Source organism: Sinohyriopsis cumingii, chromosome 14 (assembly GCF_028554795.1).
Source record: "Sinohyriopsis cumingii isolate HCF-2022 chromosome 14, ASM2855479v2, whole genome shotgun sequence".
Taxonomy (NCBI): Eukaryota; Metazoa; Mollusca; class Bivalvia; order Unionida; family Unionidae; genus Sinohyriopsis; species Sinohyriopsis cumingii.
This window is the reverse complement of record NC_142974.1, coordinates 42,099,762-42,121,645: the sequence shown is the minus strand read 5'-3', so window position 1 is coordinate 42,121,645 and position 21,884 is coordinate 42,099,762. Positions and strand designations below refer to the sequence as shown.

Below are 21,884 nucleotides of genomic sequence, written 5' to 3'. Positions count from 1 at the left end.
AAAATGAATTTGTCCCTCAAGGCCTTGAAAACACCTTGAAAATGCAAAATATTGTCTGAGTACCCTGAAAAGCCTTGATTATATTGAAACCAAAAGAATAATTAAAAAGTTTTAATTTTACATATTTAAATTTAAGATCTCTCGCAAAGTTTTGGGGCAGAAGGGAAATTTCCACAACTGGCCACTGTGCAGATGTACATTTTGAACTTCTGTTTGTAAAAAGCCATAATGTAGCTGCGGTTAAATTTGAATCATTTGTACACTTAGAAATGGCTGGCTGCCGATTCTAACCTTCGTGGCTTGAGATCTTTCTCAGCTTTGCAAAATGTCAAGTATGCCAGAAGGATATGTATTTGCATGCAGTTGGAGAGAGAGAGAGCCCTATGGTTACATCCAGCTGGGGGGAAAAACACCAAGTTCTCATAATGGCACCGAGAGGCCTTCAGCATGAAATCATTTTTGATGAAAGAAGTATGTGAACACAGATATTCAAGTTTAAAAAAATATATACTACAGCTTAGCTGAGAGAAATATTAATGTATGTAATAATATGAAAACGTTCAATACCCAGATGCTGTTTTTAAATAAGTGATAATACAAAAAAAAAATTATCTTTCTTACTTTTTGTGTTATGAGGGTGGGTGAGGAAGAAAGGCAGGTACTGAAAAATACATTGAGACGATGACAGCTGCTGCATATGACTATTTGAAAGACAAAGTGACTGTTTATTATTCTAATGCCCAGTTCTAGGATGTTTAGTATCAATGGGAATGATAACAATATTGGATCTTAATCTTGACTTCATGGTTGTAGTTTTTTTTTTTTAAATTGCAAGAAATGTTCCTCGTATGAAGTAATGGTAAGTATTAACTTGTGCTTACATAGTTTTATTTATGTATCCTTTAAAATTAATGTAAGAATAAACTTTGAAAAACAAGAATCTAAACCTCGAATAAACCTTGAAAATTTTGAAAGAAATATGTTGCTAACCTATAACTACAAGCAGATGCTTTGCATGATTTGTAGATGAGATTCTCTTGAAGTATTGTGATTTCAGCACCATTTTAAAAACCGTCAACTTTTAGGTGTATAGCTTAGTTATCTATATTGTTGCATTTCAGAAAATGTCATTAGTAAAGAAGCTGGTAAAACATGCAAAAGTTTGAGTTAAAATAGTCAAACACTGTTAGGGTATGGTTGAATGCACAAGATCCAAGTATTTCCAAGTAATAGTGGTTGTTTACTTTGCTCTGTAAATTAGATTTAAAATCTATTCCAAGATTGGCCCATTACGATTACATCATTAGTCAACCTTTTCCCATTCAGGGGACTAATTGACCCCTTTGGCAGAAATACTGGTACTTCTATAAATAGAGCAAGATAACTGAAAATGAGTTCACACTGTTTATCAATGTAGCTCAGTGTAGATGTAATGAAAGAAATGTAAGTCCTTTTTAGGTTCAGGAGGATAATAGTGCATTAAATTTTGTATCCTTTATTTTTTTTGCAGTTTTGGTGGCAAGCATGTATCGCCTAGAACTTTGACATCCAGATTCCTTGGCAATATGGTTTGTTTGGAAGGCATTGTGACCAAATGTATGTTGATTTCTATTACTGTGTATCCCCACTTGAAAGTCTGATCCAAATGCAAACAGCATTATCCCTGATCTAGTATCGCATAATGTACTGACAGGGTCTATATTGTTTGTTCTACTGATTACTCCTAACAAAGACTTAGATCTTCTGGCAGATTATGCAGTGATAGATCTGGGTCTGTGCTATTTGCATTTGGGCTCGATTTGTGAGCAAATATTCATGATAAAAAAGATAGTTCCATGAGACTGCTCTGGTGGCCTAGTGGTTTGAGCATCCACCTAGGATGCAGGTTGCGGGAATCGAACCCTGGCTAAGTCTTGCAAAAGGCTTGTAAAAATTGTACTAACGGCTTCCTTTCTAGGCACTGGCCATTAAGAGGTTAGTGTTAGGACTGGTAGGCCAGGTATCAGGATGATATGTCTGGGTGTTAGACATCGCTATAAACTGCCACATTGTAGATATCATCACGATATGACTGAAAAATTGTTAAAGCTACATAATGAATCCAAACCACACACATACACACATACATATCTCCTTTTTCCTTGGACATCTGTACACTTGCACATGTCCTATCTGCTTCATTTTCTGTTCTAAAGATGTATTTTGTCATTTTAATCTTGTTTGCCATATAGACCATGATAATCCCTTCAGTCCTAGAAGATTTATTGTTGTTTAAGCTCTTGCTGCAAGTGATATCCAGTGATAGGGTAAGTATTTGCTACCAATTTTTTTGTTGCAGTATTTCATTCTTTATTTCACTGTGTAGTGTTACAGAATGTTCTGAGATGTTTGCACATAAAGGCTCCGTGGGGCATTTGCCCCACCTGCTTAGTGTGTACAGCATCCTCTCACAGGGATATTTCTTTTTTTTGGAAAAGAACGAGTTGCACTACCCTGGTTAATGTGGAGCAGCTTCACTTTAGCAGTCTTTGGTCTCAGGTTGTTTGTCACTGGTTATCACCATCATTGGTTTGGGATCAAGGATCAGGTCAATAGTCTCCATCTTAGTACTGCTTATCAGTGCCACTATGGATAGGATGTTGTCATGTCCGAATAGGGATGATGACTTGACTGTCATCTCCTATGTTCTTTCATTCCGTCTTGGCTGTGGGGAAGCAGATTTTCATTCCCCTTCATGGTTCCATGGATGCCCATGCCTTGCCTCCAAATGGATTAGAATGTGCACCTGCTTTGATCTGCCTAAGTGGATCTAACTGGGGGTGGGGGCCGGTCCTTTCCCTTAAGACGGATCTGTAAAAAGGTCTGCTAGTAAGGATGGTCCTGTGCGGAGCTGAGAGATGAGGATATCCTTATTCCCAAGTCATCTTCTCATACATTTTCAGCTGTGGGTTAATGGTCACTTGTTCATACTGAGCCCAAACCAGGAGTCTGATCTCTTCCCTTGACAGGATTTTATGTATGTGGGGATGCATTTTCTCACCAGTCAAGTGAGGATTTGTATTCTACTGGATGGGATCACACAGAATCTGGCACTCAGAGTGGGTCTTCTGGAAATGTGATGTAGTTTCTCTACTTTGCCATTGTGGGTTTCAGTCTAAGAATTTCTTATTGAGATTCCCAGTTGCAGTCATATTTTTGCTGGGGATGATCAAGATAGACTCCTTCGACTTCTTAAGGCAGGGAGGTTTTTCCCGTTGTCCTCTAAAGGTAGGCAGTTTATTTCACCCTACAAACAGTTCCTGTTGTATTTTGGCAGCCTCCATTCCAAATGGATTATGTTCACTATCATTGAGCTTATCGTTCCCTCTCAAAGGGGCACGTTTTGTTAGAGTAAAATCCGTGAGGTCAGGGCTGTTGTTGCATTTTGGGCCTACGTGAATCAGTCTTTATGGATGACTTAATAAAAGTGAGTTTCAGGCACCCTCACACTACCATTTAATTATTTTCCATCTGCTCTCTGTGCACCCAGCAATTGTTATAGCAGGGGTATACTGTATGTGTGTCTATATATATAGAGAGAGAGAGAGAGAAACAGAGATGATGTTGTTTTGTTGTGGGGTTTACATAGCTGCCAACCCTCACGAATTTGGCATGAATTTCACGAATTTTTTTAGCGATTTACAAATTCACGCTGCATGCCAAAAATTCCTGAATTCTCCAATTCTCAATTATTTTAAATCTTTAATATAACCGATTTCCCGTTCAGCGCTAGTCGTGATATTTGCAGTTGCCAAAACGGTCCAGTACTGCTGGCCACAATATTAGTAGATCTACAACCCATTAGTACAGTTGGCCTCGTAGCAAGCATTCTAGCCTATTTTAATCTATATGTACAAGAGTAGTTTCACAACTGCTTTTGAGAGAAACTGGGGCCTAACCAGAAATTTGCTCCATTCATGCGTCACCAACACTGATTTGAGTTACCATTCAGCATTGCATTTAAGATCTTGAAAATGTCTTCACCACCAAAAAAAAAATAAATGTATTGCTCAAAAAGTGAAGTTTTGCACTCAGTGTGCCACCGCAGAGTCGATGTGATGAAGCACATCGGTTGCAAAAGACGTAGAAGATTGGAAAGTTAACAATTCGCAGATTTCAGCTCTAGAATATTTTAAGCCATTGGCTGAAGACCTGCAAGCTACTAATGCTGAAGCATTATTTGTGAGTTTTCTTGTCGAACACAACCTACCTTTATCAGCTCTTTTGCAAAAGACAAGATGTCAATATATTTTACATTTTGTTACATGAAGTTAAGAAAATTACAACCAGGTTGATATTCCTGAATATCAGGCACTTTTATGTTTTACAGGCTTTTTAAAATGCTGTAATGTTCACTTTTAGGTTCCTTAATTCGGCCAAAAATAGTAAGGAGTGTTCACTATTGCCCTGTTACCAAGAAAACAATTGAACGAAGATACACTGATATGACATCACTTGAGGCTTTCCCGACTAGCTCTGTCTATCCCACCAAGGTATGCAACATTTTAACATCTTATTTAGCAGAATAATTACATGTCAACCGTTATGCTTTTGGCATGAACAAAATGCTTTTTTTCACTTGATTACGTGTTGGGTTTCCCATTACATCAATTATACAACTGAATATTGCACATTTTTAAGAAAACACAGGTTTCCTCAGTTGAAACTTTGCTCAGATTCATTATATTGATAATATATACATAGTTTGTTTGCATACCAGTCTGTTTAGGAAAACGGGATGTAATTGTGTGACTCATGGATGTGATGTGACCCAAAAAAAAATTTTTGAGCAGATGGTTCTTTTCAAACTATGTCAGACCAGAAAAGGACAAATTGAGTCTGCTTTAAAAATTTGGAAAGAAGAACGTGATGTAACACAGTTATTGAACTTCGTGATTATTCAGTGAAGTTAGATATTTAGTTAAAGTGAGTGTCGAATATAAATGATTTGTTAGTATGCATATTTTGCCCATTTGTGACAAGAATTTTGACCAGATGTAGAGTGAGGTCAATAGTAAACATAGATGTAAATATTTTCATGCAGTGTAGTGTAATTAAGGCACATAATAAAGATTACAATTTTTATGGACAGATGACACTTTTTGCCCACTTAAATTAGCAACAGTTATGTTTATACCACTTTTGGGGTTGGCATGAAATTGAACAAAGTCTAGGATTACATCAGGTTGAGAGATAGCAAGAAGCCATTGAGCTCTGTAGGGTTTGAAACTGCAGTATGAAAAACTGTACTGAAGGTAATTAAGGTCTAAGCATACGTTATAAACTTTATACTTGAAGATAATGTTTACTGTCTATGCAATATCTGATTACACTTTTAAACTTTTTGAATGCTTGTTTTCTCACTTGACAATATCAGTAAGTACACTTTGTATCACAAGACATTTTGTACAGATCTTTCATGGGAAGTTGCGTCTTCAGTTTGTAAATGTTTCTAAAAGACATATGGAGATGCTGCATCACAAGACACAGTGTACAAATGTTTAGAAAAGGCATACATGGGGAGGTCTTTCAATAATCTTCCACAAAGTGTCCATCACATTGCATGGCAGCAAAAAATGGACAAATGACAATGTGTATAAAATGGTTTTCGGTCCGACGTTTGTATGGCATAGAGACTATTCCAGATCCGTGCACCCACAAAATAAGAAAATACATGCTGTATCTTCACTACATTAGTTGAACTTGATTCTTTGCATTGAGCTTGAGATCAATTCTGACCCTGTTTCATTCATTACAGTGAGGGCATTAGGAAAGATTCTAAGAAAGTTTAAGGTCATCAGTTTTCTGTGAAGACATTTTTTATGCCTCCAGTAATGTGGAGTAGATTGTCCATCCAGCTGTTAAGAAATTATTTCCACACAATTTCCGCACTGTCTTACAATGCACGCTTCTCAGACACAAACATTTCATACAGAAAGTTTACAGACATTTTGAATGACTTAGTTCGTCTCGTCACAGTAATCAAACTTTATGGATGGTTTACTTAGGAAGAAACATTGATTTCAGGTTAAAATGCTCCAAGGTTAAGATCATTGATCGAAAGAAACACATTGATTTCCACAACTACAAAAACTTGTGCTTGCCACTATCTGCAGTTATCAGACTTTGTTGGTAACTTGCACTTGGTGCAAGGAAATACTGTTTGATTTTCTAGTCAAAAGGTCTAATGTTAAGGTCACTGAATGAAAGAAGATAAAAGTATTTGCACAACAACCTTCTATATAACAACTCTGGCATGGCTCAAACTCTGTACCTTCTGCATAACAACTCTGGCATGGCCCAAATTCTTTACCTTCTGCATGACAGTTATGGTGTGGCCCCAACTCTGTAGATTGCTTGCACTTAAAGTAAGGAAGAACTCTATTAATTTGTGGGTTAAAAAGTCAGAAGTTAAGATGAAAAATGGTTACTGCACAAAAATTGAAAGTCACTGGGCATGTACTGGCGCTTTTAATGTTCTTAAATACATTTTGCAGGATGAGGATGGGAACCCTCTTGAAACAGAATATGGATTATCAGTGTACAAAGACCACCAGACGTTCAGTATACAGGTCAGTAGTTACCAGTCTCCATTTTCATTTTTATTGTTGTTTCTTTGTTTTAATGCACACATTTTCTTTCTGCCATCCAGATTTATTTAATTTAATGTGGAAAACATTTCCATTACTTTGCTTAAAATATATCTACACAAATAAATGTTTCCAACTATTTGATAATGATGTTTCACAGGCTGTAATTTAAATCTCTTGATACGAATTTGATAAATTGGATTTGAAACAAATTGATCTTGTTAACGTTTTGTGGAATAAGTTATGAATACTGCAAAGGACAAACTTCAGATGATGCCAGGATGAATTGTGAGAAGCAGCAAAGTTTGTACGAGCATTGATGCACTAGAAATTTATGCATTTTCACCCAAAAAAAACTTCACATTTCAAAATTAAATGTAGAAAAGCCTAAGGGCTGTTCCATTAAAACCCAGGGAAGGCACCTTTAAAGTGGTGTACTCATCCATCGATGCAATTTTGAATTGTCTGAACATATTAATATGAACTATGAAATCAAAGTACCCTAGCATGTGTTTTTTTTTAAAACTGCCTTCCCTGGATACCATGTATATTTAAATAGAACAGCCCTGACCAAATGCTGACAGTTAAAAGATAGAATGCAATCTTCATTTCTTTTCTCAAAACAATTAGCCTTATGGGATCTTGTACAATAAAACTGTAGCTGTATACGATTTAGGTTGAATTAAATAGTAAGAATAACGTAAAACTAAAAAGTAAAGATATTTATTTGATCAAAATCTTTCTGTCTTAAAAGGGACACTATTGCATTGATAGACTTAAAATGGCAGTATGTGCAGATAGGTGTTCTGGTATAACAATAATTTTCAAAGCACTGATTTAATGTTAATGAAAAATCATTGTTTGGTGCAGAAACATCCAAAAGGAAAAAACCTTAAGGTTGTGGAAAATTGTCTAAGATGATACGAGATAGTTACCAGAATTGTTAAAGCTGGCTAAGCTAGTTCTGTTTATGCCCCTTTAAACAGCAGGCTGAAAGGAGGATCTCGTTACAGAACAATGTTCAGACAAGATAAGGAACAGATTAACAACCGCATCCAGGCGTCACCTGTAAATAGCTCCTGAACCCCACTGACTCACATATGCATTGTTGATAAGCCTAGTTTACTACTCCAGTGCCGCTTATGTGCGTAGTGTTCAGCAGTACTCGAAAGCCGAGTGTCGCATCTATGCGGATGGACTGCTATGTTAACTAAACGTTGATTGGTTGAAAATATGAAGTTTACATATCTTTATAACAACCAATGAGAGAACTGTTTACTCAACATTTTAATACAAGTTTGAAAGCTGAGAGGTTACATTTAGACACACTGTCAGGGATTTTCTGCACTTTATGAAACACGTGTAGTTGAGATAAACAAAGATGGATTCCGATTCAGATATGAGCAATTTTAAAGGGTTCAGTGCAAGTGATATCGAAGAGTTTAATGGATCATTCTTAGAAAATGGATCAGATATTAATATTAGTCCCATTTCAATACCAGATGCAAGTGATTTTTAATCGGATGACGAGGCGGACATAGTCCCACTTGCACAATGGAATTATGACCTCGTCGTGTTCGAGATCAATGATTTTGATTCTCATGTTGGTTCAGCAATCAAGCTTGGACTAAGCAATGAGAACAATCTTTTTTCTCAAGTTTTTTCCTAAATGTCTGGTGGAAAAGCTTGGGAAAGAAACAAAGGATTATGTCAAGAAAATGGGGGACCAAAGGCAAGACCTGAGGCTGAAATGGTATGAAATCAGCATATTTTGGAATATACATCATCATTTGTAATATAAAGTGGAAATATATGAATAACAAACACTGTACGTCAACCATGATGCTGCTCTGGTATTCTGCTTAGGAACCAGCCTCAGTAGTTTCAGTAACTGATATGATAGCACTCAGCAATAGTGAAACTGTACAACAGCTCTAGTGGCTAAAGGGTAAAAGTCAGAAATAGAGATACATGTCAGAAATAAATTTCAGATTAATCCTTATGTAACTAAATGTGATATCTTTATAGAAGAACGAGACAGATATTAAAATTTTAGGTAAATATTTAACTAAGGTTCTTTTCTGCTCCCCCTCCTTTTTTCTACTCCCCATACTTTTGTGACAAGGGTAGAGTTCTACCATTTGATAAAATCCTAGCATCCTCTCTGAAACTTTTGCAACCAGAGCTTTGGTCCTCTGTACAGGAATCGTGCATCTGAGAAATAGTCCAATGGTATTGATGATCATGGCTATTTTGGGGTTTAATCATATACTTCCAAGAGTTCTCTTTGCGTTCAAATCGGATCATTTGTTGCAAACAAACCCCTCATGTTTCTCCTTCAAATACGTTCACCGATCACATTAACATTAGGGATATAAGCCTGCTACCTCTCGAATCCAGCCCTACTAAAAGACGAAAATTCGTCTTTTCGGTCTATCTCATATAGACCAAAGGGCAATAACTCTTGCCCCTTACCTCCCCTTGCCACCGCCAGGTGTCACTAGTTTTTAAGCTTCGCTTGTACGGATAACACGTACATTATAACGCCAAACAATCTAAGCCATCTTAGCATTAAATTGGACCATCCAAAGTTAAATTTGGATTTATTGCATTGGACAATCATTCTTCTACAGGTTGTATACATTATTTTAACAATTTTTCTCAAAATTGAGTGACTTTGTCACCCTTACGGATTTTGTTTACTGAAGACCATGTTACGCGATCGCATAACTCGTGTTGTTAATTAAGAGTTAATGCGACACTGACTAATTTCGCTTACTCCGTTAGTAACGGTTGTGGTATTAGCAAATTAATAACATGCTGAATTGCTCATTTGTGCTTTATCTTCTTTTCTTGTGTCGTTTCAGTAGAAATGTCAACCAAATGCATGAAATGCAAAAAGTTCAAAGCAAAAGAAGACAACCATGACTCTTGTATTGTATGTACCAAGTGTACATCATCTATACCATGCAGCGTGTGTAATACTTGGACAGAGCAAACGTGGGCTGATGTAGTCCAGAAGGCAGCAAAAGGGAGGGATAGTCGGAATAAGTCGAAGAAAGATAGCATTGATGTCCTCAGTATACATCCGAAGACGGCCTCCATTGCGAGCCATGAGGGGGACGTTGGAGTCCCCCCCCCCCATCCACCTAAAGTTCTTCGTTTGCAACCGTTAGCCACAGTAACATCAGCAGCAATGGAGGAAAATAATGTTGACAGGGTACAACAGTCCAGCTTTGAACAGATGCGTCGTTTGGTCCAGGAAACGACGACATAGCTATTGACATCAGGCCAGATATTACCCTTATTTCCCTCGCTCGCTAACACAGCTTTGTCTGACTCTTTGGGGGAATGTTCCCCAATTTTAGGCTGCCCAGTGGGCGTAAGTCCCCCCGCATGTCCGAGCATGGCCTTCGTGCCTGTAAGTCAGGACGCATGGGGTTTTTACCGGATCCATCGGATCCATTTCTTTATACAATCTCTACGTCACCTGCCGTCCGGCTGTCCCAGCATGGGGACCCTGTTGCTAAAACGGTCCGACCAAACATGACTTATGGGGATTTTAGTGATAAATCCATCCGTCAAGCTGTACCACCGGCAACATACCAATACTATGGCGGAGATTTTAGTGAGAAATCTGTCTGTCCAGCCAAGCCATTGGAGCAGGACCGTCGCCAACATTCAGACCGACCACAAGCCAGACAAACCAGCCAGCATCGCTGGCCGTCCATATGTTCACGGCTTATCCACAAGAGAGAGTTAGTGACAGTGTTAAGGATGACGGAATCGTGTCATCTATGCCACCTGGTATGTTCTATCCAGAAATGTAAGCTATTACAGAACACGACTCGCCACACAGTGAGGGTGATGAAACTCCTGCAAATCAGCCGTACACAGATCCAACCATGGAACGGACTGAGTTTGGCTTCAAGGCGGCAGTGGAAGAAATGTATAGGGTGTTGGCAATTTCGGAATGCCCTCCACCTCCTACCGCCACTCAAGACTCCAAAGTTAAGGCGTCTGTAGATCTTGATGAGGAAAAAGAGACGCCGTCCTTCCGGCTCCTTCCCCAGTTGGCAAAAATTAAGGAGATCAACGATCGTCTATCAGGACGAATAGGTGATACGGGGAATGCTAAGGCGTTCTTTTCAGAAAACCAACTACCAGCAATGTTCTCGGGTCGCTGGTACAAAACTCATTCAGATGCCTTCAGTACGGATCTTCCGGCTCTGGACAAAAATATGGCAGCAGTTCACATGTCCGCTCCACTGTTTTACAAAGTGGACAGAAATGTGTTCCATGCCACGTCAAAGCTAGTCCGGAACGTAGTCGCTACGTCTTCAATGTTAGACTTGGCTTCATTAGCCATTTTCCGACTCACAGAAAAATCCAACAATGACCACGCTTGGGAAGCGACGGCCTAGATTGCTAGAGTTATTAACAGGGCAGCTCACCATTCCATGGCTAATGCGTTGACTGCTTCTGCCAACGTAGACCTGATACGACGTGACGCATGTCTGCGGTCCACGTCGCTCAATGCCCATCATACTCTGGCTTTACGGATGACTCCGTTTGGGTCGCCTTTACTCTTTGGAGGAAAAATTGAAGAAGTTTGGAAGCAGGCAGCTCAGGAACTGCCCCTCCAACTCACCGCCCAGCCCTCGCAGGCGTTTAGAAAACATCAGCCCCTGCCACAGCGGAGGAATGATTGGCAGACCAGGGACAAGGGATCCTTACAATCAAATGTGCAATATAGATCCCAACCTAATGCCAGGAGACAACAGTCTAATCAAGCTAGGAGGCAACTATACAGAACCAGTAAGAAACAAAGTTTCTCCGTCTTCAAGCCTCCTAACTCTAAAAATTGACATGCCCTCTCCACCACCTGCGGACAGCCTACCTGTGGGCGGCCACCTCCTGCAATTTCAGGACCACTGGACCACCTTTTTCCCTCAGAACGATTGGGTGATCCAGGTCATTTTGGAGGGACTTCGGATTTCATTTATCCAATCCCCTGCCCTGTCCTCCTCTCTCCTTTTCACGGACGTACCGTCCGATCGGGAGAAGGATACCTTTCTTCAACAGGAGATACGGTCGCTGATAGAAAAACGGGTGGTGGAGATTGTGAAAAACCCGCAATCACCGGGGGTTTATTCCAGGCTGTTTCTTATCCAGAAGGCGAACGGCAAGTTGAGGCTGATCATCAACCTGAGTCGCCTCAACAAATACATTTTACCACCGAAATTCAAGATGGAAACGGCGAGATCAATCCGTCTTTCCATCTGGTGGGACGAGTATGCCGTCGGTCTAGATATGACCGATGCATATTTTCACGTCCCTATCCACCCCGCGTCACGGAAATTTCTCCGATTTGCTTACCGTGACGCAGTTTATCAGTTCCAGGTCCTACCCTTTGGCCTCAACATCAGCCCTTGGGCTTTTACCAAGGTTATGGATTGCGTCGTCACCCTGTTCCGCTCGACTTCATCTACAGTGATGGCAGTGTACTTGGACGACATCCTCCAGAAACATGGTAATTTCTATTTTGCTCAAAGGCAGAAACGATCTTTTAGCACTTTTAGATCATCTAGGCTTTCTCGTGAACTGGAAAAAGTCCAATCTTCGTCCATCTCAGCATTTTGTCCATCTGGGTATGGAGTTTCTCACCGATATGAATCTGGTACGGCTTCCTCGTGCTCGTGTAATCCGAATCGTCGAACTCATCGAGTCAGTTTCCAACAGGACGTGGATTTCAGCGAGAGAATTCTTGCAACTCCTCGGATTATTCATTGTGGCGGCGGACTTGATACCGCTTGGCCGTCTTTTTATGCGTCCCTTACAAATGACGTTACTGGCACAATGGCACCCCTTTTCAAGTCCCCTCAATCAAACAATAATGATCACGCACAAGATACGATCATTCCTGAGTCAGTGGCACAACCCAGGTTGGCTGTCCACGGGGATTCCTCTGGAGATGCCCCAAGCGGAGATAACGGTATGTACCGACGCCAGTACCTACGGTTGGGGTGCCCACCTGTTGCCAGACTTCGCTACAGTCAGCGGCACATGGGAGCCAGAGGACAGGTCTCTCCACATCACCCTTTTAGAAATGAGGGCTGTCATCAGTGCCTTTCATTTCTGGAAGGATCAGCTCTCAGGAAAAACTGTCCTCATTATGTCAGACAACTCTGTGGTGGTGACTTATCTCCTCAAACAAGGGGGCACCAAATCACCAGACCTGTGCATTCTGATCTGGCAGTTTCTACGTTGGTGTGACAACCTCCACATCAACGTACAAATCAGACACATTCCTGGCAGACTCAATGTTTTGGCCGACACTCTATCCAGGAAAGGTCAAGTCATTCACACGGAATGGTCACTCCATCAATCAGTCTTTCTTCGGATTTGCATACTTTGGGGGCGTCCGATGATTGATCTTTTTGCGACAAGGTGGAATCGCAAGTTGCCCACCTTCGTGTCTCCGGTTCCAGACCCAGAGGCTTGGGCTGTGGACGCTCTGTCAGTCAGCTGGGAGGGGTTGTGGGCATTCGCCTACCCTCCCACGGTTTTGGTACCAAAAATAATCCAGAGGTTAAGGGGTCAGAACTGTCTGATGATTCTGATTGCCCCTCTCAGATGGAACAAGTCCTGCGTTACCGATCTACTCGATCTAGCAATTGATCTACCCAGGAAGATTCCAACCAGCCCAAATCTTCTCAAACAACCGCGGTCACAGGTGTTCCACACCTACCCAGATCGTCGTCTTCTTCACGCTTGGCTCTTGTCGGGGCAGCCTTGCGAGACAAACAATTTAAACCTTCGATTGTGGAGAGAATCTCAAGAGCAAGAAGGCCCTCCACTCTGAAGGCTTACGAGGGAAAGTGGCGTGTTTTCAGGGACTGGTACCATGCCAATAACATCATCCCTTTGAGTGTCTCAATCCCTCAACTGGCCGACTTTTTTCTCTGGCTTTTCGAGGAGAAACAGTTGTCCCCAATTACTATCAAAGGCTACCGCTCCATGATACCAGACACATTCCACCATCATGGTAGATGTGACATTGGGCATAACAAAGATCTATCAGATCTTTTGCCAATTTTGATTTCAATCGACCAAAATCCCTCACCCTGTTTACAAAATGGAATCTGTCCTGGGTTTGAACATGGCTCAATTCAGACAAATTTGAACCTTTAGGCCACACTTCGTTAAAGCTATTATCATACAAAACATGTTTCTGGATAGCCTTAGCTTCAGCATGCAGGGTGAGCAAGTTACATGCCCTTTCCAGTGACCCGAACTTTCTTCAGTTCAGGTCAGATGGTTCAGTGGTCCTCCTGACACAACCAGGCTTTGTAGCCAAAAATAGGTTACCATCCGTTGGCAATCAAAGAATTGTCATTCGCTCACTCTCTTCCATAGATAAGTCAAGAGCAGCAGCCATGCAAGATCCTGTTCGTGCACTCAAGCACAATTTAAAATGCACAGAGGCGTGTCGGGACACATGTAAGAGCCTCTTTCTTCCATCAAAGCTGGTAAACGGGATATCACCCCTCAAGCCCTTGCTTCATGGCTGAAGTGGGTTATACGCTCAGCGTACTCTGAGGTCTCACAAGATCAGAGTTGCCTCATGAAGATCACGGCTCATGAGATTAGAGCAATCTCGGCGAGCCTGGCATTCGAACGCAATGTTTCGATCCGAGATATAATAGAAGCTGTTGGCTGGCATGCAGAGTCAACCTTCTCCAGTTTTTATCTCAGAGATTTGGCTTCTCAGAGGCAAACCTTGAATCTGGTAGGTCCGGTGTCGGCAGCCCAGATGACCACCAGACCCATTTAAAACAATCAGCACAGCCTATCAGCTTCGCTGGATTCGCCAGTGAAATTTCATAGGTAAGAAGATTTCAATAACTATCTTCTTAACCATATGTAGGGGTCACATATCACGTGACCCTAGGCTGTGTTGCTGATGAAATTAGGAGAACGGGTTATCGTTCAAATGGGGAATCCAGCCATCATTCCCTAGAAGGTACCCGGGGTGGAGGTAGGATGCTCAACATTCCCTCCTCCTATTACTTATTCTCCTAACGTTAATGTGATCGGGGAACGTATTTGAAGGAGAAAGCCAATTTTTAGTAAATTGTGTTTCTCTAAGAATACTTACCCGATCACATTACTTAAAAACCCTCCCAACCACCACGCTGTGCGAGCATCCTCATATAATATGCCACTCAGCTTAAAAAAACTAGCGACACCTGGTGGTGGCAAGGGGAGGTAAGGGGCAAGAGTTATTGCCCTTTGGTCTATATATATTTTCGTCTTTTAGTAGGGCTGGATTCGAGAGGTAGCAGGCTTATATCCCTAACGTTAATGTGATCGGGTAAGTATTCTCGGAGAAACACAATTTACTAAAAACTTGCTTTCTATAGCATTGTTGATGTGCCGTCACAGAATGAAGCTTGTGGAGGAGCATTATACTTGGAATAATAAAATAACATTGTGTTTCTTGATGAAATTTTATGTGTATGAAGTAAGCAGATGTGCTGTTGGCTTATCATATGCTTTTACTTTACAGATAAATGAGCAGATACGTATCTGTCCCTCTAAAACCTTCTCTTGTCACCTATGAAGTTTATCGTGTATGTTTCAGGAAATGCCAGAGAAAGCACCTGCAGGTCAGTTGCCAAGGTCTGTGGACATCATTGCTGACAGTGATCTGGTAGATTCATGCAAGGTACAGTAAATAAACGATGAAAAGATTCTAAAACTTTTTGACTCTGGTTAAAGAAGTGTAAAACTCCAACTCTTCAAACGGCATGATTCTACTGCTTGTCCCACTCTACTGGGAAAAAAGTTTAAATAAATGGTTGATATCTTTTTCTTCCAGACTGAGAAAAGTCCTTGAATTTGCAAATATTGATCGAAGTTTTAAATTTTCCACCACCAGTTGATGACAGAAATTAAATTACGCAAATTAAAGACATCCAGTCACTATACGTTACTGCATTTGTATGGGAAAATATGAATGAGTTTTTTGGATGGAATACTGCACGACCTTGGGAGTGCAGTATATCCATCCGACCAAATGAGTTTATATTTTCCATTTCAGATGCAGTAACCTTTTGATTATATGCTCATTTATCTTATTCTACCTAAGGCTTAATTATATAAACAAAATACACTACAGGAAACGACGTAAATGAATGTCTGCCATATTCCAAACTAAATACACTAGCGCAGATTCATCTTTACACAACAACATTATTAATGCGCACATAACTCTGTCCAGATAAATTTGAACTTAGTTGCGCGCTCTACATAACTTTCGAAAGAAAATGGCTTGTCTAGTTCAAATTGAAATATGCAGTCATTTGTTCTGGAATGAATAGATTTTGGCATTTTGTTTCGATTCTACGAAAGTTCGTGTTTTTGGACTGGATTCATCTGTGCAAATTGTTCATGAAATACAGATTGAAGCAGCGCGGGAGAAGCATGTTTACATCTGCAAGTGTGTTTGTTCTGTTATTGACTATTTGAAATCATAATGTGGGAAAAATATGAAGTGTTTCAATTGCAATTATCAAAAGACACTGTTGAATTTATTATTTCATTTTGTGTGCAGTAAGGAAGATGTAATTGCACTTGGAAATTAAAGTGCAATTTCAAAACGTGTAATCAAGCTTGAGAACTGATGACATGGTGTGTATAGCTAAAATTGAAATTTGGAGTCATATTGTGAATGAATGTGCATTGCAACAACTTTTCAATTTGATCTGGAATGATAAGATTTTTGTTATTTTTTTCGATTCTATGAAATTTCGTGATTATGGACTGGATTTGTGACAATTCCACATGAAATACATGGGATTGAAGAAGCTAGGGAGAAGCGTGTTGACATCAGCAAATGTGTTTCTGTTTCTGTCATTGAATGTTTGAAATCATAGTGTTGGAAAAATATGAAGTCTTTCAATTGCAATTATTAAAATGATGCTAAGGAATTTAATGCTTCTTTCATTTTGAGTGCAGTAAGGAGGATGTAATTGCACTTATCATCAAAATTATGGTACAATTTCAAAATGTGTAATTGAGATTAAGAATCTATGATGTGGCTCGTGTAATTCAGGATGTAAAACTGTAAGTATATTTGTTTTTGCCATTCTTGTCACCAGCTAAAGAAGAGAGTATACGACTTATCACTCGTATTTATTTGTAAGGACCCTTCCTTGCATCTGTTGTATACTATAGCTAGTATAAATCCGAAACATTGTATCAACGCGGAATGTGCCAAAGCAGCTGGTATGTGGCAGTCCACGAAACATGTTTTAGTTCATTAAGAAACAAATTTAAACACCACAACATAAAGCAAGGGTCCCTGAGCAGACTAAAATGCTCTCCATTACGGATCACTGCCATCTCACCTCTGTCTGCATGGGTTCGAGTCTCGGATTCGGCTAATGTGGGTATGTGAGAAAGCTTGCCAGTAGCTTTTCATGGGTCGGTGGTTCTTTCCGGGGTTTTCCCGATTCTTCCTCCACCATTAATACTGGCTGCCATGTATAGCCTGTCATGTGCTGAAAAATGGCGTTAAACCCTACAACAACAACATAACATTGCCTCTTACGCGAGTGTACATGATTTGTTTACAAATCAAAAGTGCTGGCATTCTGCGTCCATTGTTTGTTTACAATAGAAAATAGTTCCTTTATGCACGTGAATGCTATATGTATTGGCACGTGGGTTCAGTATCGGGTAATATTGCATGAGTCTGACAATGTAAAGTTAACGGGGGGGGAGGATGAGCATATAATAATTTTATTTATTAATTTTTCCATTATATTTAGGAACAGACTCCAATTATACTGTATCAGATTTGTAATAAATGTTACGCTCACCATGGAGATAATCTTGTAAATGTTGTGCGTCTTAAACCCCACAAATATTTTAAAACTTTGAATAAAAACCCCAGAATAACCTAACATTTTAAGAGTCACTTCCACTTCTAACCTTGTTAGTTGTTCTAGGGCAGTGCTGTCCAACCTTTTTGACACCATGGGCCACTAAAAAATGTTTTTCTTGAAGCCGGGGGCTGCAGCAGAAAACTGAAAAGCAACGACTATATAGCTGCTCGAACCCTGGCGGGCCATTTTAAAATCAGCCTGCAGGCCGTGGGTTGGACAGCACTGTTCTAGAGGTTCCTTGTTTTAACCAAAACAGATACATATAATTATATTTAGTCAAATGTGATCAGACATTTGTTCTGCTAAAGATGCTTAGTTCATCCAGATAGTTGTTTCTTGGCTGCCGTTGTTCTACATCCAACTAAAATGGTGGTGCACAATAGCATAGATTGTACAAAACACAATTTCTTCGTTTATTATAAGTAAAGCACACATGATTCATGAAAATTTATGCCCAGAAATTTATTTTCTGCATATTTGAGGAAAAATTTGAATTGACGAGTTTTCACATGGGCCACAGTATCGAACAAAAGTACTTAAGCACCAGTAATATAGACGTGTACATTGAACGTCGTTTTTTTAAATAAAACATATCTTGTACAACAAGAATCCAGTTAATAAGATTTTAAATAGATGAAAAGTAAGGAAACCAGGTGACAACTTGAAAAAAACTGCATAGTTATTTTTTTATTTTTGCTTGACATGTTGAAGGAAACCGTTCTGAAATCAGTAGTACGAATAAACCAGGCTCGTCATTGTTGAATTCTGTATTGGTGTGTATGGGCACATTGGAAAATGCAATGTGATGGTAGAGGTGTATTTTTATTATTACTTAAAGAAAGAGTTAACTGTTCTGTACGGACATTCCAGATTCCCCAAAATAAGCATGCATGCTGATAGGTTGGTATATCTAGGAAAGTTTCCCATTAAGTTGACAGATCTTGTATACGTCAATTTCAGCCACTTTCGTGGGCATCAGTGTTCAGTAACATTTTGCTAGATTTATTTATTATGGTTTTTTTGTTTGTTACAGCCTGGAGATCGAGTTCAGGTTATTGGTACCTTCAGATGCTTGCCAGCAAAGAGGAATGGCTTCACGTCAGGGTCATTTAGGTAGGTAATCTATGACCATTTCACGTCAGGGGTCATTTAGGTAGGTAATCTGTGACCATTTCACCATATAGTCCCATATCTGTTATGTTTGGCAAGGTGTGTAGTTGTACTAAAAGTTTTCATTGTTTGCCCACAACCTTGTTGCAGAAACCCATGTCTGCTGTAACTTAATGATTTTAAATTTAGGTTTTATGTAATTTAAATGAAATTGTAAAGAATCTTTGATGCTTTTGAAAAGATTTCCAATATCACTGTTCTGATGTTCATTTAGAAAGTTCTCTTCACAAATATGAAATTATCAGTATTGTTCTTCTGAAAGTTTGTTATTTAAAAAAAATGCTGTGTACTTGTTTATGTTCATGTTTATTCATTTTTATGTTGTTTTTTTTTTTAATGATATTTTTGTTTCAAAATCAGTGTATAGAAGTAATGGTCCTCGAGGTTTTCCACAGAAGGATAATTTGGGGGCATCTTTAGGTTCATTAAATCAGCAACCACAAAGTGTACTAAAATTGATAAACTTCCAAAAATAGTGAATTGGCAGTATTATTATTGGCACCATTGTTGATTCCTTTTAGATGGTACAGATCCTTATCTGGATCCCTGACCCAAGATTATTTTTTTTCTTGAACATTTATTACATATTTTTATTTCAACATAGGACTATTTTGATTGCAAACAATGTACAGCTGCTAAGCAAGGAAGTTTCTCCTACGTTCTCTGCCAATGACATTGGAAAGATAATGAAATTCAGCAAGCAGAAAAGTCATGATGCGTTTGAAGTTTTATCTCGGTCTTTGGCTCCTACAATCCACGGTCATGAGTATATCAAGAAGGCAATCCTTTGTATGTTGCTTGGAGGCACAGAAAAAGTTTTAGCAAATGGATCAAGGATAAGAGGGTAACAATATCAGTTAATGTTATAATTGGATGCATTGTACATTACATAAATGAATATTGTCATACATTACATTGTGAAAAGAAGGCAATAACTTGTCAAAGAATGAGTGATTTGTCGGGGATTTTCATGCAGAGGGGGTATTCCAACTTTGGCATTGTTTATGACATTGGGTGGGATGATTTTTGATATATTTGAGAGGTCAGGGAGAGAGTTTTTATACAAGACCAGTATCTATCGATAGACCACTTCTATCTTCAGTAAATGTATGTGTGATACATGACTTGTAGGAGACTGGTATGTATGAATAGACTTCTTCAAACTCAGTAAACCCAAGTGTGATAAATTACTTGTACAAGACCAGTATCAGTGAATGTACTCCTCAAAGCTTCAACAGATATGATAAATAAATTGTTCAAGACCAGTATTGATGAATATACCTCTTACAACATAAATAACTTGTACAAGACCAGTATCAGTGAATAGATAATCTATGAATATACCCCTTACAACATAAATAACTTGGTAATGAATAAAGATAACACGCTTGTTTTTTTTCACAATGGCATTACCAGCTGCAAATGATAGACATTTACTGTTAAGTGCTGAAAACTACATGTAAGTTGTTGCACAACCTCGCAGGTGAAGTTGTTGTTGTTGTTGTAGTGTTTAATGCCATTTTTCAGCACACGATAGGCTATACATGGCAGCCAGTATTAATGGTAGCAGAAGAACCTGGGAAAACCCTTGAAATAACATCTGATCCACAAGAGGATACTAGCAAGCCTCTCACATACCCATATTGAGATGGCACTGATCTGTAATGGAGAGCGCTTTAGACCACCCGGGGGCACCCGCAAGTGAAGTTAAGCACTGTTGATTAAATGATGAAAGCATCTTTTGCTCTGTTGTAAAACATAACTAAATGTTTGAGCTTTGGTGGTAGAGCTAGAAGCAGGTGCTTACATTATGAGTATTTTTATATTTTCAAAGTATTCATGAAGGATATAGCTTTGTTCCACTTATGGCAGAGTATGATTTTCATCTACTTTATTTTTTAAGGGGCATGGTTCTTAAATTTGGCAGATTCACACAGTTGTGTGTCTAGGAGAAAACTAGAAAAAAATAATAATTCCCAATCTAGGAAAAGCCTGCATACTAAAGTGTCAGAGGTCGTGTTTAATTGGGTTGATATGTTAGTATTTATACTTCCTACAGAATTTCATAATTTTCACATTTTATACTTCTTTTTTCTCGTACCAAATTAGAAATTTGTTTCATTTATGCATTTTAGATGTTGCTAAAAGTTTTGCAATTACATCTGACCTTTTTCAGATAGGCCTATTGGTGCGACATAACCACTTTTGTGCTAAGGTGGTGTAAAACATAACATCCATAAATGAATGTATATTAATTAGGTCAGGCTGTTTATTGCTGTAGTTCATCACTGTATCGAGATCACAAGTTTTTGCTGCATGCAGATATGACTTGATAAACTCCATTAGAAGTGTTGGCAAGAGAACAATTAACTTGTGGACATGTATGGACACTGAATGAGCAAAAGTTTACCATGATTTCCTAAGAGAAATTTATTTATACAAGTCCTGTCGCAAGACTATCTAGTAATATATTCCTTGTTTCAGAGATATCAATGTTCTTTTGATTGGAGACCCTTCAGTGGCCAAGTCACAAATGTTGAGGTAAATATTCATTTCATGTCTGAATAAAAGAAATCAGAGGTATGGGAATGAGTGATGCTGTCCATCTCAGTGTATTTTGGTTATTGTTACATGTCATGTCCTGTGTGTTCATTATTACATTTGTAATGTCCTGTGTTCATTGTTATACATGTAATCTCATGTGTGTTCATTATTACATATGTTACGTCCTGTGTGTTCATTGTCATACATGTAATCTCATGTTTGTTCATTATTGTACATGTAATGTCATGCACGTTCATTGGTACACATGTAATGTCATGCATGTTCATTGTTATACGTGTAATGTCTTGTGGTCTTGTGTGTTCACTGTTACATGTGTAACATCATGCATGTTCATTTTTACACATGTAACATCATGCATGTTCATTTTTACACATGTAATGTCATGCATGTTCATTGTTATACATGTAATGTTATGTGTGTTCATTGGTATACGTGTAATGTCATTATGTGTTCATTGTTACATATGTAATGCCATGCATGTTCATTTTTATACATGTAATGTTATGTGTTCATTTTTACACCTGCAATGTCATGTGTTCATTGTTACATGTGTTAGGTCTTGCAT

General features: G+C 39.0%; 1 protein-coding gene across 1 annotated transcript in view; it reads left to right on the top strand.

Moving 5' to 3' along the window:
- Positions 1-21,884, top strand: part of LOC149783633 (zygotic DNA replication licensing factor mcm3-like) — a 74,146-nt gene that overhangs the window by 10,824 nt on the left and 41,438 nt on the right. The window contains exons 4-10 of the mRNA XM_089931880.1: positions 1,511-1,596; positions 4,402-4,532; positions 6,537-6,611; positions 15,277-15,360; positions 18,618-18,697; positions 19,359-19,598; positions 21,239-21,295. Coding sequence (XP_089788006.1) covers positions 1,511-1,596; positions 4,402-4,532; positions 6,537-6,611; positions 15,277-15,360; positions 18,618-18,697; positions 19,359-19,598; positions 21,239-21,295 — 753 coding nt within the window. The remainder of the gene's footprint in view (positions 1-1,510; positions 1,597-4,401; positions 4,533-6,536; positions 6,612-15,276; positions 15,361-18,617; positions 18,698-19,358; positions 19,599-21,238; positions 21,296-21,884) is intronic.